Source organism: Panthera uncia, chromosome A2 (genome assembly GCF_023721935.1).
Source record: "Panthera uncia isolate 11264 chromosome A2, Puncia_PCG_1.0, whole genome shotgun sequence".
NCBI lineage: Eukaryota > Metazoa > Chordata > Mammalia > Carnivora > Felidae > Panthera > Panthera uncia.
In genome coordinates, this window is record NC_064816.1 from 121,719,151 (window position 1) to 121,738,070 (window position 18,920).

The window sequence follows — 18,920 nt, forward strand, 5'->3', positions numbered from 1 at the left end:
CCTTTAATAACTTATATTTAAGGATACACTTCCCCTCTTTATAAAGTTTGACTAAACTAAGGTTTTCCAATGTTAGCCAAGGATGTCATTGTAGTTATCCTACCATAACATTATTCTTCATTTTACGTTTATAGTCATTTTTACATACACTACCAATATTATATTGTGGATCATTTTGATCACTATCTTTAATGATGACTTCCATTCAGGTCTTAGATATGAAAATGATGGAAAAATAGCAATTTTGATAGAAATATTATTCTTTTGTGTGTGCTAAGATTTTTGTTATGGAAAAAGCTTATATTTTTCTTATTTAATAGTAACTTTTATTTAACTCAAATGTTAATCTGTATATCCATGTACATGCTACAGAGTAAACTATTCATAATCGATGGAGTTACTGAATAAAAAAAGTCAGCCAAAATATCTCTGTAATAAGAGAGGATCATTTTTGTTTTGGTTTTAGAAAAAAGATCAATACCTTCCTTTTTAGATACTTAGAATACATTTGATCATTTACCTTGAATGGTGGAGCTGTGTAGTAAAGACCGAGAAAAAGGAAAAGAGAGATGGGGACAACTGGAGAAAGCTGCTAATTAATAAGTATTGCAAATGCTAGTGGAAAGACAAATAACTCTATTTCATCTTCTATAGAAAAGGTTCGTTTTGGTGAGAGCTGATCAAATATATATTATGCTTGAAACTGAGAAAAGGTTTAATTTCTTAAAAAGTTATCTCAGTAGCTAAAATAAATTAGAACATTCAAATCACATGTATTCACTTAAATTTTATTTTTAATTTTTTAAAAAGAGAGCGAGAGTGAGTGAGCACAAGCGGGGGAGGGGCAAAGGGAGAGGGAGGAAAGAAGAGAGGATAGAAGGTTTGAAGCAGGCTTTGCACTGTCAGGGCAGAGCCCAATGCAAGGCTTGAACTCAGGAACTGTGAGATCATGACCTGAGCCAAAGTTGGACATTTCACTGATTGAGTCACCCAGGTGCCCCTCACTTAAATTATAGAGGAGACTTCAAAAAGGGGGGAAGAGAAGCTTCTAGAAAATACTTTTGACTTTTATTCCTGTTTAAAAAAATTTTTCTTTATGTTTATTTATTTTTGAGAGAGAGAGAGCCAGAGATAAAGATAGAGCATGAGCTGGGGAGGGGCAAAGAGAGGGAGACACAGAATCTGAAGCAGGCTCCAGGCTCTGAGCTGTCAGCACAAACCCTGATGCTGGGCTTGAGATCATGACCTGAGCCCAAGTCTGACACTTAACCGACTAAGCCACCCAGGTGCCCCTTTCCTTCCTGTTTATTGGAAACAATTTATAACATTCTGTGTCACTGAAAATATAGCAGTTGAGGAAAGTTATTCTGCAGCAGTCTGCTTTTATAGGAGAACAGAGCGACTCTAATTGCAACACCCCATCCTTAACAAACATTAACAGAAGCCTCAGGGCAAGCTGTAAATAATGTTCCTTGACTCATAAAAGGAAAAAAAATCCAAAAAATAGTTTCTGTGACTCTAAAAAAAATTTGGGGGGGTGCCTGGGTGGCTCAGTCGGTTAAGCAGTCAACTTCGGCTCAGGTCATAATCTCATGGTTGGTGGGTTCGAGCCCTGCATTGGGCTGTGTGCTGACAGCTCAGAGCCTGGAGCCTGCTTCTGATTCTGTGTCTCCCTCTCTCTCTGTCCCTCCCTTGCTTGCACACACACTCTCTCTCTCTCTCTCTCTCTCAAAAACAAATAAAACAAACAAACAACATTTTTTTGAGTGGCACTTGATTGTTTTCAGGATGTCTGTTTTGAGAGAATGGAATGTTTTCAGTATGTCTTTTTCAAGAGAATGAAAAGCCTTAAGTGGGAGACAAATCAAAGAATGCTCTGTGAAACCTCCTCTTCCTTTTCACCTCAATGAAAATAGAAGAGCACAAAAATCCTGAGAAACACTGATTATTTTGATAGGATGTTTTGTTGTTAGTGATTGGGGGAGGAGGGATATTTTTTAAACAGACAAAAAAAATTGCCTATCTTAATTATATTTTGAAAAAAACAAGATGTGCATTAGTTTAATCCTTTCACAGATATTTAAGTGTCTCCTATATACAAGGCAAAAAGATGATGAAAAGAACACAGTACCTACCCTGAGAGAACTTACTCATAGTGCATACATACATATGTGAACATGATGTACATACATCAGCCAGTCTTTGAGCACATACATCAAGGGTGCTGTGGTAAGAGTCTCGGTTCTCTCAGAACATATGTTATAGTGGGAGAAACAAACAAGAATCAAATTAACAAATGTGTGACTACAGATATAGATAGGTGCTATGAAGTACAGTAAATCAGGAAAGTATGCTAGATGGTGACTTGTAAGGGGGGTGTCAGGAAAAACCTCTTGAGGAAAAGACTTTTGAGCGGAGATCTGAAGGAGAAGAGTCAGCCATAGTAAATTTGGCAGGGCTGGGGTGAGGTGGGTGGGAGAGACAAGCATTCTAAATGGAGGGACTTGTAAATGCAAAAGCCCTGAGATGGCAATGATCTTGCCATGATCCTGGAACTACATGAAGGTCAGCATGACTGGAGTCCAGCGAGCTGGGGGAAAGTGTTAGAAGAAAAGATCTCAGAAGTAGGCAGGGGCCAGCATAAGGAATTTGGACTTTATTCTCAGTGCAATCAGAAGCCACTGGTTCATTTTAAACAGGGCAGTGACATAATATGGCTTATTTGTTTTTAAAGATTGCACTGATTGTTCTGAGGACAATGGATAAGAGGTTGAGAATGGAAGTGAGAAAACAAGATAGGAGACTTATAGTGGGCCAAATGAGGGTGCTGGTGACTTAGAGTGGAAATGAAAGCAGTACAAAGGGAAAGAAGTAGGAGACCCAGCACATAGAGGAGTTGATCCGCAGGCTGACTTTGTGGGGAGGAGAGGAAGGAGGAATTGAATGTGACTCCTAGGTTTTTGGCTTGAGCAACTGAGTGGATAGTAGTATCATGTATGGAAATGAAGAAAATTAGGGAAAAAACAGGTTTAGTGGGGAATTCTATTTTGGTTAAATTTAATATGCCAGTTAGAAGTCCAAGTCAAGATTGCAAATAGGTGGTTGGATATTAGAGTTCAGAGCTCAGGGAAGAGCTTATGCTAAAGAAATAAATCTGGGAGCGATCAGTATAGGGGCAGCATTTTAAATCAATGGGACTGATGAAATTACCGAAGGAGTGTGTGTAGGCAGATAGGAGAGCTCAAGCTAGAATTTAGAGTTCTTAGTCATCTAGTTGTGGAGCAGAGGAAGAGGATCCAACAAAGGTTTTCTGTTTTTGTTTCTTTTTTCCAAATATACGTATATACACATATATACACGGAGTAATATATACATAACTATACAACAATATCTGTATATATGTGTGTATACAAGTGTTTTTTCTGACCTGTTTAAGATTAGCTGGCGGACATGATGCCCTTTTACCCTTAAATACTTCAGATTATGTATGTATATATGTAAATATGTGTGTGGGTGTATGTGTATGTGTGCATGTACAGAGAGAGGGAGAGAGAGAAAGAGAGGGAATGAGAATAAAGCAAATGTAGTAAAATTTTAATATATTAAGAATCTAGTTGAAAGGCATCCTGGAATAATTCTACTTTTTTCTATGTGTATATGTATAAAACTTTTGAAACTTTAAGTCTGAAATTGTATCAAAATAAAGTGGTGCAAATTGAGTATCACTGTAGAAAATGACCTCACTGTAGGCTGGGTGGGGTCTTTTAAGACATGATATTCAGCTGGCCTCATATAGATATCCAAAGGTATTGTGGGAGCATTTCAGTAGCAGGATCAAGGTGAGAAACAAGGGATGTAGCAGAGTAGGGTTATGTTCAGGAAACAGCAAGTGAGTGAGAGTTTTCTATTTTTTGAGCACTTTCCTTGGCTCTAAACATTAAGCGAAGTGAGTAGTAAACTCGTTTGCAGAGTTAAAAGAGTGGCGTGGGAAACCGATAGAAAATTTGATAGGTATTCAAGTGGATAAGAATGAAAGAATTGTGAGAACATGAAACATCCAGTTACTTGGGATAGATTTGAAATGGAACTGACTCAATGCTCAGCAAGCCAAGAATAATAGAAAAAAATAGAAGGTTAGAAATTGGCAAATTAGATGCAGCAAGAAGGACAAGGGCCCAAGGAAAATGGTATTGAAATGGTTCCCCTTGGGGACTGGCTGGGTAGGGAACAGATAAAACACAAAGGGGGCTAGGCGATGTTTGGGGGAGAGACCTGGAAAGGGCCAATAATAGGTTCTAGAAATCTTAGACTAGTCACAATCTTCTTGTTTCCTCATGTACTATTTTAAGGGGCTGAATTAGGTGATCCCTGCCAGCTCTTATCTTTTTTTAAAACTCCCTTTTCACTAAGCCTCCTTTTAAGAATAGATTAGGCAAAACTACTGAGCAGGGGGCCTCATAGAAAAGGGCAAGGTGGAAGGTCAGGGCTAATACAAAGCATGAGCTGTAACATTTTAAATGTGACCAAAAGTTGGGAAAGGAGAATGGACTGAAGGTTAGGGTTAGGAGGGCTTGCAGGGTTAGCAAGAGTGAGCAGCAGTAGAGAAGAGGTAAAGATTCAAGATTACAATCAGGAGGCCAGCTTTGGGGTTTGAAATCTTAGAGATGGAGCACTTCCAAGTGTTGATTAACATCCATGTGTGGCCATACATGTGACAGATGAGCAGAGAAGAAGAGGACATCAGTATAGTTGGAAGGTCTGAGGAACGGTGAGGTCAGGGTGTAGGAGACTGTAATCACTGAAGGTTTATCAGCAAACATTTCTTGAGGGCCTATTACATGTCAGGCATGAATGGTGCCAAGGAAGACCAGGATGATGTCCAACTGCAAGAAGCGGGGAAGTGGGAAGTGAAGGTGGATGTCACAAATGCCCAAATGTGTCAATTTGTGAATTAATGAAAGAGTAGAAGAATCATAGTCTAAAAGTAGTATGTGAAGAGAAATTTTGAAGTGTTTGGGAGGTAAAGAAGTTCAGGACAGACATCAATGGAGTACAATGAATCTCCTCGTATCAAATTTAATTTTTGATGTTCAATAGAGAGATTTTGATATTTAAGAAGCATTGGCTTCTACTTTGTAATATTTAATAACTGCTTTTCTTTAATATGCACCATTTAAAAATTTAAATATTGGTTCTCTGAATATAACTTAAAAAGTCTAGGTATGGAAATGTAAAATTATCAATATATAAATTATAATGTGATAAGTACATAAAAGAGTTCTTCCTCTTTATGAAAGATTTGCTATAGTCCTTTAAATATTAATTCTCTTCATATCCTTATTCACCACTTGGAAAAGTAAAAAAGGAGATTAAAGCTGTGTAAATTTTGAGAATAGTCTATTGAGTGAAGAAAATATGTCTGTAGTTACACTGGGTTTTAAAAACAATACAATATGTTCAGAAAGCACAATTTGTTTTCCCTCACTTTGGAATATGAAACATTTTCATTAATTAAATTAGAAAAGAAAAAAAACCTGATACTAAGAACCATTAAAATGTGATGCTAGGGGCCATTAATAGCAGGGTTTGTAACAACTAAAACAGCCCTTTCCAGTAACATGTATAACATCCTTTGATTGTTCTTATTTCTTCATTATAATAAATGTGTAAAAGAAGTGGCCCTTCAGCCAGATAACCTGAAGTAGAGAACTTGACTTTAATCCTTCTTGCCACTGCCTTGTGGTTAGACCTTGGCCTTTTCTCTCCCTGTAAAAATAAGAATATTTACATCATTGTATCATTTGTGAATGAAATGAGAATGTGTGTGAATGTGTTTTGAAATAGTAACTGTAAATATACAATATTTAGAGTGTCTTTATTGAGTAAATGCTTTCAAATTTTTGTGTTTTTAGCCCTCTATCAATTTTATCTGTGACACACATAATATTTCTTTTGTTGAAAAGGATCTTAGAAGGAGCAAATACTCATTTACTTGTATCACCTTCAATCTACAATCCCTTGATTCTATTCTTACATAAATGTAATAAGCCGTGATCTTTACCTAACTAACTTGAGAGGTTGCAGTTTTCACAGGGAAGACACTTCTGATGATTTTTAAAATATTTACATAATTTAGGCCAAACTGTATAGTCTAACTACTAATAATCATGTGATTACAGCATGCATTTCTTTTCTTTACTTCTTTAACTTAATAGTTAAAATGAATTTTTTTATTTAAAGAAAGAAATTCCAAGAGAAAACCATGGTTACTATTTTTCAGGACTTTAGACATAGCTCAAGGGCACATTTAAATCATTATTGTGTCTTTAGTGACCAAAATAAATACATAAACTGAAATGTCAAAAGTATAAACAACTAGCATTTGAAGTCAGGCAGATCTAGTTCAAATTATTAGGTGATGGTCTGATCACTTTGTATCTCAGTTTCCCTATATCTAAAATAGGAATAATAGTTATTTTATACTCAATCATTTAATATCTACTGAACTCATATTCCCAGAAGGTGGTATAAACAAGACATGTCCCTGACACTCCATAGCTTACCCTCTAGTAGGAGAGGCAGAAAATAAACATAAATACATAACAAAAATAATTCCACAAAAGTGGTAAATGCAATGGAGAAAATAGAGTAATAGGATGGAAATTGGGGGGCGGGGGGGGGGCGGTGAGGCAGAGAGGAAGGGTGTGGCCACCCAATCAGGGAAGTCTTTGAGGAGGTAGTACATTCCAGCTCACACTCATTTAATTAATGAGACAGATATGGGTAGATCTAGAGGAGTTTCTAGGACGTAGAAAGTTCTTGAAAAAGAAAGGAATTTGGTCTTTTTTTTTTTCCCAACAGAAAAGAACTATGAGGTTAGAGCCTAGTGAAAAAAAGGGAGAGTATTGTGATATTTGTGGATAGTAGGAAGGGCAAGCAGAGTCCAGATTATTTAGGGCCTAGTAGATATGATAAATAATTTGGATATTATTCTATTATTGCAATGGAAGATACAAACTAGCTCTGCATAAGGAATTAACAATGCATAATTTACATTAAAAAATCCCTCTTTATAAATAAATTACTAAAACTAATAAGATAGTTGAGTAAATTTGCAATAATCTTTTATGTTCCTACATACCAGTAGTAGTTTAAAAATAGTTAAAAAGATATTATATGTAAAAGTAGCAACGACAACAATACAAAGGAATAAATCAATCAGTTTAAATTTTTGTATGGAAGCACATTATAAACATTTGTGGAGAATATTAAAGTAGGCCTAAATTAATGAAGATCTACCATGTTCACAAATAGAAAGGCTCAATAACACAAAGATGTCAATTCTCTCCAAAATATGTGATAAATTCAGTACAATTCCAATAAAAATCTCAAGAGGATTTTTTTTTTATTGTTTTTCTTTAATGTATTTTTGAGAGGCAGGGTGTGGTACAGAGAGAGAGAGGGAGGCACAGAATCTGAAGCAGGCTCCAGGCTCCAAGTTGTCAGCATAGAACCTGATGTGAGGCTCGAACTTACAAACTGAGAGATCATGACCTGAGCCGAAGTCGGATGCTTAACCGACTAAGCCACCCAGGTGCCCCTCAAGAGGACTTTTTTTTTCTCTTTGTGGAGCTTGACAATCTGATCATAAAATGTATATGTAAAAACAAGGGGCCAAATTAGCCAAATCAATTAGCCAAGCCAAGTTAATTTTTAACTTATCTACCAGATATCAACACTTACAATTAAGACAGTTTGATATTGGGAGAGAAATAGCCAAACTAGTAGAAGAGAATAAAGTGCTCCAAAATAGACCTACATCTCCATAAAAAGCTGATATATTACAAGAGTGGCATTATAGGTCAGTGGGGAAAGAACGGGCAAATAATTAAGAATGGGCTAAGACTTTTGGTTATCCACATTAAAAAAAAATCAATCTAGATAATTTAAAGGCAAAATGATGAAAACAATACTTTTTAGAAGAAAAGATGGGAGAACATCTTTATAACCACAGAGTAGGGAAGGATTTCTTGAGACCAAAAAGCACAAGCCCAAATGAAAATATATATCTAATTACATTAATATTAAACATTTATGTACATCCAAGATATCCTAAAGTGAAAAGATGAGCCGTAAGTGAGGAAAAGATATTAACAAGCCAAAAAGAGTTATTTTTCCAGAAAATACTAAACAAACAACAAAAAACCTATGAATCAAGGCAACAACAGATGTTCGCGAGGATGTGGAGAAAGAGGATCTCTTTTGCACTGCTGGTGGGAATGCAAACCGGTGCAGCCACTCTGGAAAACAGTATGGAGGTTCCTCAAAAGATTAAAAATAGAACTACCCTATGAACCAGGAATTGCACTACTACGTTTTTATCCAAGGGATATAGGTGTGCTGTTTTGAAGGCGCACATGCACCCCAATGTTTATAGCAGCACTATCAACAATAGCCAAAGTATGGAAAGAGCCCAAATGTCCACTGATGGATGAATGGAAAAAGAAGATGTGGTATATATATATATATATATATATATATATATATATATATATACATGGAGTATTACTCAGCAGTCAAAAAGAATGAAATCTTTCCATTTGCAACTACGTGGATGGAACCAGAGGGTATTATTCTAAGCGAAATTAGAGAAAGACAAATATCATATGACTTCACTCATATGAGGACTTTAAGATACAAAACAGATGAGCACAAGGGAAGGGAAGCAAAAATAATATAAAAACAAGGAGGGAGACAAAACATAAGAGACTCTTAAATATAGAGAACAAACACAGGGTTGCTGGAGGGGTTGTGGGAGGGGTGATGGGCTAAATGGGTAAGGGGCATCAAGGAATCTACTCCTGAAATCATTGTTGTACCATATGCTAACTAACTTGGATGTAAATTATAAAAAATAAATAAATTATTAGATTAAAAAAATAATCTCTTTACCCAAGGTGGGGGACCTATGAATCAACAAGAAAAAATCAAATAGCTGCATGGCAAAGGACATAGAGTTGAAATTCACAGAAAAGGAAAACTGAAAAGCCAAGAAACACATGAAATAACGGTCAAGATCAGGAGTGATAGGAAAAGTGAATACAGACTAGAATGGCAAAATCTAAAAAGTATCTGACAGTTAGGGAGGCCCTGCAGTAGTAGGCATGCTCATGCAATGCTGACTGAAGTTAAAAATTGTGACAATAATTTTGAACAGTAATTTATTTTTAATATCTGGCAATAATATTGAAACATTTATCGAAATGATCCTCTAATTCCTAGGTATATTACTCTAGATAAAATTTTGCATGTGTATATAAGGAGACATAAAAAATTTATGGCATTGTGGTGCATGGGTGGTTCAGTCAGTTAAGTGTCTGACTCTTGATTTCAGCTCAGGTCATGATCTCATGGTTCATGAGATCAAGCCCTGCATTGGGCTCTGCGCTGAGATTCTCTGTCTCCCTCTCTCTCTGACCTTCCCCAGCTCTCTCTCTCTCAAAAATAAATAAAAATACAACATTAAAAAATATTTATGGCATCATAGAATCTTTGGGATGAAATATTTGAAATGAGCTAAACACCCATTAACAGGATAATGGATACACAAATTGCAAGTATATTCATACAATATAATACAGCAGTGAAAATCAATGAAGTGCAGCTATTACTGACATGAATTTCATAAAAAGGATACTGAGCAGAAAAAAAACAATTGCAGAAAGATATAGTTAAAAAATTTATGTAAAACAATATATTGTTATGGATATATACGTAGATATAATAAAAGTACATACATTTCATGGGAATGAAAAACATTAAAATCAGGATAGTTTTGTCCCTGGGGAGCGGAACGTGAATGGAATTAAGAAGGGACACACAGGAGACTTCAAGTATAGGATTATTTATTTCTTTAAGCTAGGTGGTGGGTACATAGTCATCTGTTTTATTCATTACTTTTTTGTAAACTGGAAATATTTTATAACACAAGTTTTAAAAGAAGAAAAGTAATTCTAGCTTATAAACTGAAGAATGAACTACCAGGGGGTAAGAATGGAAAAAAGGTGACATGTCAGGTAACAGTCGCTGTACTCTAGGAAGAGTAGACTTGAGTATCTAGCACAACTTCCGGTAGCTGGTAGGTGTTTAACAAGCTGTAACTATTGTGGTGGTTGCTGTCATCATCAATCGTCATCAGTGTAAAGATTAAAAGACATGAAGAAAGATAAACTAATATTTGGAGTAGTTATATTGCACTATGTGCTTTATGCATCTTTTTTAGTCTTGACTAGAATCTGGTTATAAAGAATCTAAGCCTCACAGAAGCCAAGGCTGGAAGGCACAAAGACTACGTAAATTTCTAATGACTTCTTTTCCAATGTTGTTTAAACCACACACTCTTCTCCCTCCTCTCCAACACACACACACACACACACACACACACACACACACACACACACACACCCCTTTCCTGTCGAGCAGTGAGAAAAATTCAAACATTTTTACTTTGGAGCATAAGTAGCATATTTGGAGTTAAATATTAATAATTTGATACACTAAACACTTGGGTGGTGTTTATTACAGTATTATTACAGAATACTTTTGGAACTCTCAATTTAATTTTCATCTGATCTTCCTGACAACTCTGAGGAAGGCAGCACAGTTGATTATTCCTGTTTTACAGATGAGTAAATCAAAATCCAGAGAGACTAAAGCAGAAGTTACTAACTTGGAAGGGCGCCTGGGTGGCTAAGTCGATTAAGTGCAGGATTTTAGCTCAGGTCATGATCTCATGGTTCATGGGTTGGAGCCCCTGGTTGGACTTTGTGATGACAGCTCAGAGTTTGGACCCTGCAACGGACTCTGTGTCTCCCTTTCTCTCTGCCCCTCCCCCACTCACACGTGTGCATGCAGGTTCTCTCTCAAAAATAAATAAACATTTAAAATAATTTAAAAAGAGTTGCTAACTTGGTGACCATGAGGTTCACGAAATTCTATGTCAAATACTTTATGATTAAATGGTCATTTTTCTAGGTAGAGGGTCAGCTTTACTTGTATTTTTAAAAGGCCCATTACTTCCCAAAAAGGTTTAAAAAAATACTGGGTTAAATGATTTGCCTAAGATCACATGGTCCTATAGGAGCCAAGACCCCAAGCAATTTCTTCCTACTCTACACTCAGAATTCTTTTTACTGCAACCTATAGCATCAAAATTCAAATCAGAGAGATTATTAGTGAAATACTGTTTGTAATGTCTACTGAATGCTAAGATGGAAGTGTTATTAAATATACCAAAACATCTAACTTGGAAGGAATAGTTTTGGTTTGGTCAGCCTTTAGGCAGTCACTCTGTAAATGACTCCGTAATCTACATGGTGTTGCTTTTCAGCTGAACAAGTCGAGAACTGTTGTCTTCACAAGCCCTTGAGCAGACTTGCTAAATAAGAAAGGAATCTGATACAGTAATTATATAACGTATTTTACAATTCTGAGTAATCTGTAAAGATTAATTGTTGAGACACAGTTTGATCTCCTGGTGGAAAGGGTACCAGGGGCTGAGAATGGGATTTTCATTTCTCCTGGACAAGAGTTACTTGTCTCAGGGTTTCCTTGCTCTTGGCTGTAAAAGGATTAAGGTGGATGCCTTCTCAATCCTTCCAGCTCTAACACTGTATAAATTTAGATGGAATTTAAAATAGGAAGCTACTGGGTGGCTCAGACGATTGAGATTGAGCATCTGGGTCTTGATTTCTGCTCAGGTCAGATCCCAGGGTCTTAAGGTCCAGCGCCTATGTCTGGCTCTCCATTGAGTATGGAGCCTCAAGATTTCTGTCTCCCTCTGCCCCTCTTCGAGATCATGCCTGCTCTAAAGAAACAAATAGGAAGGCAGACAGGAGTTCTGTGTATGAACTTCTCACACACAGTCTGTTAATGTTATTTTCCCAATAAGAAAGGTCTTCAGGGCCCCAGGTGGGTGGGTCACTGATCATTAGCCCCAAGTGTTCGAGGACCCACTAGGGAGGGCCCTCATGAGGGCAAGCTTGCAGTCTCCATCAGGGTGACGTGAAGGCGAGCGGAAAGAAAGCTACAGAAGGCCAAAAGGGCAGTGGGATTTCAAACACAAGGGCTCTTAATCCTATATTAAAGAAGGAAGGAAGGCAAGAAAGTCCAAGTACCACGGGTTCCAAGAGATCAGCTTAAACAGGGTGGCTTGTGCGAGCGTTGGGGGTGGGGCTTCGGTCCCGAGGCGGCTGGAGGACGGCCAGAGCGGAGCCGCACCTCCTGCCGCATCCCGGCCTCCAGGGCTGGGGTGTGACTGAGAAAAAGCCAGCCACCCATGGGAACCTCCGCGCCCGTCAAAGCCACGTGACGGAGAGCCGGGGCGGGCCGAGGCGTGTCCTCTCCGCCCCGCGCGCAGGCGCGCTGTACGGGCGCTGAAATTCAAATTTGAACGGCCGCAGGAGGCCGAATCTGACACTGGAGGCTGAGGGATAGAGGAGAGTAGTTTGGGAGAGTTCTCCCCGCCACGGCCTTCTGGTTCTCTTCAAGTGACACACTGAATCGGGACTCACTTTTCTTTTTCTGAATTTGAGCCACCGTTTCCGTCGTCTCGCAATCAACACGCGAACTCCGGGGCGATGGACCCGTTTACCGAGGTGAGAAAATTTGCGGGCGCAGCCTGCCATCCCGGCTCTCGGCCCCTACCCACCCTTCCCACCTTCTGCCGACCTCTGGGCCCACCGGGCCGAGGGCGCGTGCGCGCGCTTGCGCAGCGTGTGTGTGCGGGGCGCGGCTGGGAGAACCGTGGGAGAGAAGCGGCTGGAGGGCGCACGTCGCCTACTCTGCGGCTGCTGTTCGTCCGAGTTTTACTTATTGCTGTCCGGCAGTGAAGCTCAGGGAGGGACGTTTTGAGTCTGTCCTTTTAGGCGTTACCGAAAAGCCCTCTGCCAGCCCCGATTGTTGTAACGCCCTGTGAAGTGGAGCCCAGTCCCTTCCGAGAGTGAGGTTGGGGCCTGGGCGGAACTGGTCCTGCTGGAAGGGAAAGCGAGGATAAGGTGTAGGGTGGAGTCGGGTGCCTGAATGACTCGGTGCTGTGTGCAGTCGCCGCCTGCAAATGGAATGTGATTTGCGGGGTTCAGGTCGCCCGCAGAGGTGTTATGCATGTAAAAGATCCTGTTAATGAAATGACGGCAAAATGTTAAATAAGCCAATACTGAAACCATTGCATCCGTTCCTATAAAGTGAATACATTCTTCAGATTTGATTGCTCAGCTAAATAGGGAAGAAATTTAATCCCCGAGATTGACACTTGAATGGAAAGGAAAAAGTACTGGCCGAATATATACAAACAAAATTAATAGCCGACAATGTAAAAAAAACCAGAGTAAAGAAATAAACCTCTTTGTGTGTGTTTATGGAGCCTAACATTACAGTGATAGTTTTTAACTTCTCTTTTGTCCTTTGGAAATTGAATATGGATTAATTACATCATGTGTCAATTATTTCTCTAGCTTTGGTCAATCTTGTTAAGAATGTACATGGACACACTCAGCAGTTTAGTGTAGACCACTTGTCCACTCCCTTTTCTTACAGGACAGTTCCTGTTCCTTTAGGTTGTGCAAGTTTCAAACTGCTATTTTTTTTTTGAGTTGCTGCAGAGTGGGCCTAAAGATGTCTCTACACTAGATTCAAAACTTAAATGCTATGGAGAGTAGAAATACTTTTTTGGGGGGAACCTATATTTACAATTCCATAAATCTTCAGATAGTTTCAACAATTACAGTTTACTTGTATTCAAACATAACAGTATTTATTTTTGTTTCAAATTCTCAATCATCTAGGGAAAACACATTAATTTGTTAAACTTACTTAAAGATCTGCAGAAAACCCAGAACACATTTTTGTATTAGCCTTAAAAAATAAGGCTGATCATGCAGCATGTATTTTTCTCGTACTTTGAAGTTAAAAAGGATAGATTATTTTATGTTAGTAATCTAGAATAGTCTTCCTTAAAAAATTAGCCCTATGTGTCTTGAATATTCCTGTTAGTCTCCTAAGTAACTGACAGGAACAAAGCATTTTGAAAGTTGGCTGAAAATTGTACTTCATTTTACTTAACAATGCCTCTCTTAAGCTAGTGCAAATTTCAGTTGAAAGAAACTTTTATTTGAAACAAACCTTTTGTTTTAGAGTGTGCTCAGAAACGTGTATGGTTTATATTATGAAAAGTCAGATCAGTTGCAGTTGGAATAAACAGCTTTGACTGTTTTCCTTAATTGGTAATGAGGGAACTATTTGAAATGGTTTCAGGGAGTAGGTGCTTAATTATAGCATTCATAACATTCTTGCACAGGGAAGTGAACTGGTGCAGTTCTTTGTCTGAAAAGGACTGAAACTAAGTTAAAATGACTTTCTCAACCAGAGTTCTTTATCAGAACCACAGAACACAGAAAATGATTTGAGAGGCTATTTTGTTAATTTTCCCAAAGGTGATTCATCACCATGCCATCCTATAAGCATAGGAGAAATGTTAATTCATTACATTCATGTCAGGGCATTAGGGCTAATTCTCTTGATAACTCTGGTTGAGAAAGCCACAACCATCCTAAAGTTTCTTTTCTTAAACAAGGCTGTTGTGCATTGCTTCTCCCTGCTGTCACCAGTGCTGTTTGGCACACTCTTCCTCTCCCTGTCTCTTTCACCTGGCAAACTGATGTAACCTCCAGCTCGGACTTGGATTTCCCTTCTTCAGGGGGCAGATCACCTTTTGCAGTGCTCTCCCTGCACTGTTCTTACCTGTTGAATATATTTCCTGCCAGAATGTGAGCTTCATGAATGCAGGCCTGTTCTTTCCTATTCAGAGGGATGTTTCCCTCTGAAACATCAAGCACATCCTAACATCAAGCACATCCAATAACATTCTGCTGAAATAATAAAGAGAGCCATTCAGTGCAAATTATTTTACAAACAAATAACTATGTACAACAGTAACTATTAGAACATTTTAGCCATATTCTTTGCTTTCTTGTAGAAAATTTCAAATTACTCAAGTGTAATGTTTCCTCATGGATTCATCACCCAGCAACACATGACTGTATTGTTTCACTGTACTCCCCTCTAATCCCTCCCACTGAATTATTTGGAAGCAAATTCTAGAGATTATATAATTTCATACACACACACACACACACACATATATATGTGTATATATATACACACATATATATGTATATATATATATATATATACTTCAGTATTTATCATTAAACACTAAGGACTTAAAAAAATCATAGTGCCATTATCATACCTAAAAAATCAACAATTCCTTAATATCAAATATTCTATCAATATTCAGATTTCCTTAAGTGTCATGGTTTTGCAGTTTGTTTGAATCAGGATCTAGGCAGGGTCCACAGGGCAATATCTTTCTATATTCTTCCTGGAAGAACCAGAAATAAAGAAGCCATCTTGGTTCATGGATGAACAAGCAGTTAAGGCAGATGTTTATTGTTTATTATTATGATCAGCTGATAACGTTTAGAAAGTTATGTTGATATGAAGTTAGTGCTCCTGACAATAAGTTCTTTAAAAAGAGTCATTGGGTTTAATCAAAAGAGAGTTTATAGCCAAGTGGTTAAGAGCTCAAACTCTGGAGTCTGGGTTTGAATCCTGCCTTACCACTTAGCTATGAGACTTATGGCTTGTTTTTTAACCTGTACCTGGGTTTCTTCATCTGTGAAAACAGTAGTAAAAACAGAACCTGCCAAGCAAAATTTTGAAAATGAAATGAGATTTTGTGTGCAGACACTGAAAGTACTTACATAAATATTGGTGCTGTTGTGCTTGCCATTAGGTGAATGTAAAACCATAAACTTAATGCTCATAACATTAGCGTTAGCCTCTTAGTTTGAAGATCTCATGGGGGATGGCCATTCCCTAAGACCGTCATAGGGAACCCCATGGCTGGCCGTGCTGAGTCAGAGCTTTCTGTGTAGGACCCTTAAAAGAGAAAAGCTACAGTTAAAATACTCTGTAAAACATCTTCTCTTGTGCAATAAATAAATGAACATGCTGTTACTAGTCTGAATGGAATTTCTCTTATTTTTCAGAATTAAATGAAAATCTCTGTATTGATCTTGGAAAGGATGCTGCTAGAGCATATTGAAAATAATGAGTTAGTTTATATTGAGCCTCTTGTTTAAGAAGGCAGGGAAATAAGCAATACCTCCTAAAAAGATTTTTGTCTAATGATTTGAGGTGTATGTGTGGCAGAAATTGCTTAAGGACTGTAAGCTTTAGTTATTTTACATTCATCCACATGGAATGTCTTATTTCCTGGTTTCGTTAGTTATTGCAGTTTTTTTAAATGCCTTTATTATTTAAAGCAGAAGGTGTGATATTTGAAGGAATATACTTTATAAATAAAGAACCCTTGGATTCCTGATGCATTATTATAGGGACTTAGATTTGTTGAGCTGTTGAGTTTTTGTCCCTTAGATACATTTCTTTTAAATTAATCTTTGACCTTTATTTTATAGATTAGGGAACTTCTGCTTACCTATCTTAATAGATTTTGAAATCTTTGAATCTAATGTAGACAATAGAGTACTTGTATATGTTTGAATGGCAGAGCTGCATTCTTTTGTGACCAACCTCTTGCTCATAGTAACTGAAAATACACTGACTCACAAGTATTCTAACTGACAGGAATGGAATGTGAACATGTACATGAATGAAGAAAATTAGGCTAGTTTTTTTTATCTGGGTAGTGATATATTTTATTAGGGGGGAAAATATATATATATATATATATATATATATATATGAATTGGTGTAACAATACTGCTTTTGAGTTTGTTGAAGACTTTTATTTAAAGGGTAAATGTCTTGTGTTTTGGAAGGCATTTGGCCCATAAATTACTTTCAGTGATATAGCATTTAGATTTAGTGTCACTCTTTGAATGAGAAATCATTCCCAAGAAAAGTGGAGAGTTGTGCCTTCCTCTAAATTTAGCTCCACTTCTTTTGCACATTCAGAGGAATTTTAATCTTTTTTAATGTTTATTTATTTTTGAGAGAGAGAGAGAGAGAACATGAGTGGGGTAGGGGTAGAGAGACAGGGAAATAGAGAATCTGAAGCAGGCTCCAGGCTCTGAGCTGTCAGCACAGAGACCAACACGGGGTTCAGACTCACTAACTGAGATCATGACCTGAGCCAAAGCTCGGCACTTAAGCAACTGAGCCACCCAGGCGCCCCACTCAGAGGAATTTTAAAGAATAATTATTCTATTTTTAATTAAGCAATTAAAAAGGTCAAATGGGAGTGTAATTCCTTAGTCTGTGTTAACTACTGTATCTGTGTGTGCAGGGCAGTGTATAAACTCCAGCCAATAATTCTCATATCTCCTTTAGTTGTATACTTTTGAAAGAGAAAGAATTGTTTTATAGGATCTTGTGTTTGTTCAACTACACTGTTTCAAATAGAAGCATTAATTGATTCAGGGTAAGAAAAGAGTAATCCTGATTTTATGGAATGGTTAAGATATCAACTCAAGATTATTTTATTATGTATTGATATTCAATTAAATAAAATGTGGGATTTTTTTAGCTTGGCTTTTTTTTTTTTTTTTCCTGTCATCTTAGGAAATGTCAGGTTTTCAAAGAAGTAAATATGTCCATTATCTCTTGCTGTTTACCATTATACCAAATCTTAGTGGCTGTATTAGCTTTGTTGCTGTAACAAATTATCATACTCTTAGTGGCTTAAAATCACATATAGTTATTATTTTCTGAAGATCATAAGGCTGATGGATTTTACAGGGTTAAGATCAAGGTGTTGGCGGGATTGTGTTCCTTCTGGAGGCTCTAGAGGAGAATCTGTTTCTTTACCTTTTCTAACTTCTAGAGGCCACCTGCATTTTTTGGCTTGTAGCCCCTTCCTCTATCTCCAGAGCCACCAATCACATCACTCCAAGCTCTGCTTCTGTTGTCACATCTTCTCTGACCTTCCTGACTTTTCTCTCAGAAGGACAATTGTGATTACATTAGGCCCACCTAAGTAATGCAGGATAATCTTTTCATCTCAAGATTCTTCATCACATCAGCCAGGCCCCTTTTGTCAAGTAAAGTAATACATTCACAGGTTCAGGGAATTAGGAAATGAACATCTTTGGGGACTGTTATTCTCCCTACCAAAGTGCTTAAAACAACCACCACGTTAGTTCCTGATTCAGTGGCTCAGCAATTTGTGTTGGGCTCAGCTAGGCTGTGCTTCTGGTGGTGTCCCCAGCGGTCATACAGGAGTCTGCAGTGATCTGGCAAATTAGCTGGGACTGGATGCTCTAACGTGGCCTTACTCATCGGTCCGGTGGTTGATGCCAGCTCTCAGCTGGGCCAGGTGTCTCTAGCAGGCTTGTGCAGTCTTGGGCAGGTGTCTCTACACCTCATGGCACCGTTCCAAGAGAGTGCAAAGAGAAACCGCAAGACCTCTGAGGCCTGTGGTTGGAAGTCATGCCGTATCACTTCTGCCACATTCTGTTGGTCAAGGTAAATCATAAGGCCAGCCCAGTTTGAGGGTGTGGAAATAGATTCTACCTTTTGATGAAAAGCAGAAAAAATTTCTGGTTATTTTAAATCTCATAAACCAACTTTACACATTTTATTCATATTACACCTGTAACAGTTAAAAAAAAATTAGTGTTTATTTTCGAGAGAGAGAGAGAGAGAGAGCAGGCAGGGGAGGGGCAGAGAGAGAGGGAGAGAAAGAGAGAATCTCAAGGAGGCCCTGCAATGTTAATGCGGAGCTTGATGTGGGGCTCAAACTCATGAACCATGAGATCGTGACCTGAGCTGAAATCAGGAGTTGGACACTTATCTGACCGAGCCACCCCTGTAATAATTTTGACATTGGGGTGCTTCTT

At 38.0% G+C, this 18,920-nt stretch overlaps 2 protein-coding genes across 5 annotated transcripts in view; one reads left to right on the top strand and one right to left on the bottom strand.

The window, feature by feature from the left end:
• MATCAP2 (microtubule associated tyrosine carboxypeptidase 2) overlaps window positions 1-13,638 on the bottom strand; it is a 74,848-nt gene extending 61,210 nt beyond the window's left edge. Inside the window, exons 1-2 of the mRNA XM_049641700.1 lie at window positions 12,573-13,638; window positions 5,697-5,766 (exon numbers count right to left, since the gene is read on the bottom strand). Coding sequence (XP_049497657.1) covers window positions 5,697-5,766; window positions 12,573-12,686 — 184 coding nt within the window. The 5' untranslated portion in view covers window positions 12,687-13,638. The remainder of the gene's footprint in view (window positions 1-5,696; window positions 5,767-12,572) is intronic.
• The window catches only part of ANLN (anillin, actin binding protein), a 46,809-nt gene continuing 40,462 nt past the window's right edge, over window positions 12,574-18,920 (top strand). For all 4 annotated transcript variants that reach the window (XR_007460053.1, XM_049641696.1, XM_049641697.1 and 1 more), the window contains exon 1: window positions 12,574-12,656. Coding sequence is in view for 3 of the 4 variants with exons in the window: in XM_049641696.1 (XP_049497653.1) it covers window positions 12,639-12,656 (18 nt within the window). In the remaining variant the exon portion in view is untranslated. The remainder of the gene's footprint in view (window positions 12,657-18,920) is intronic.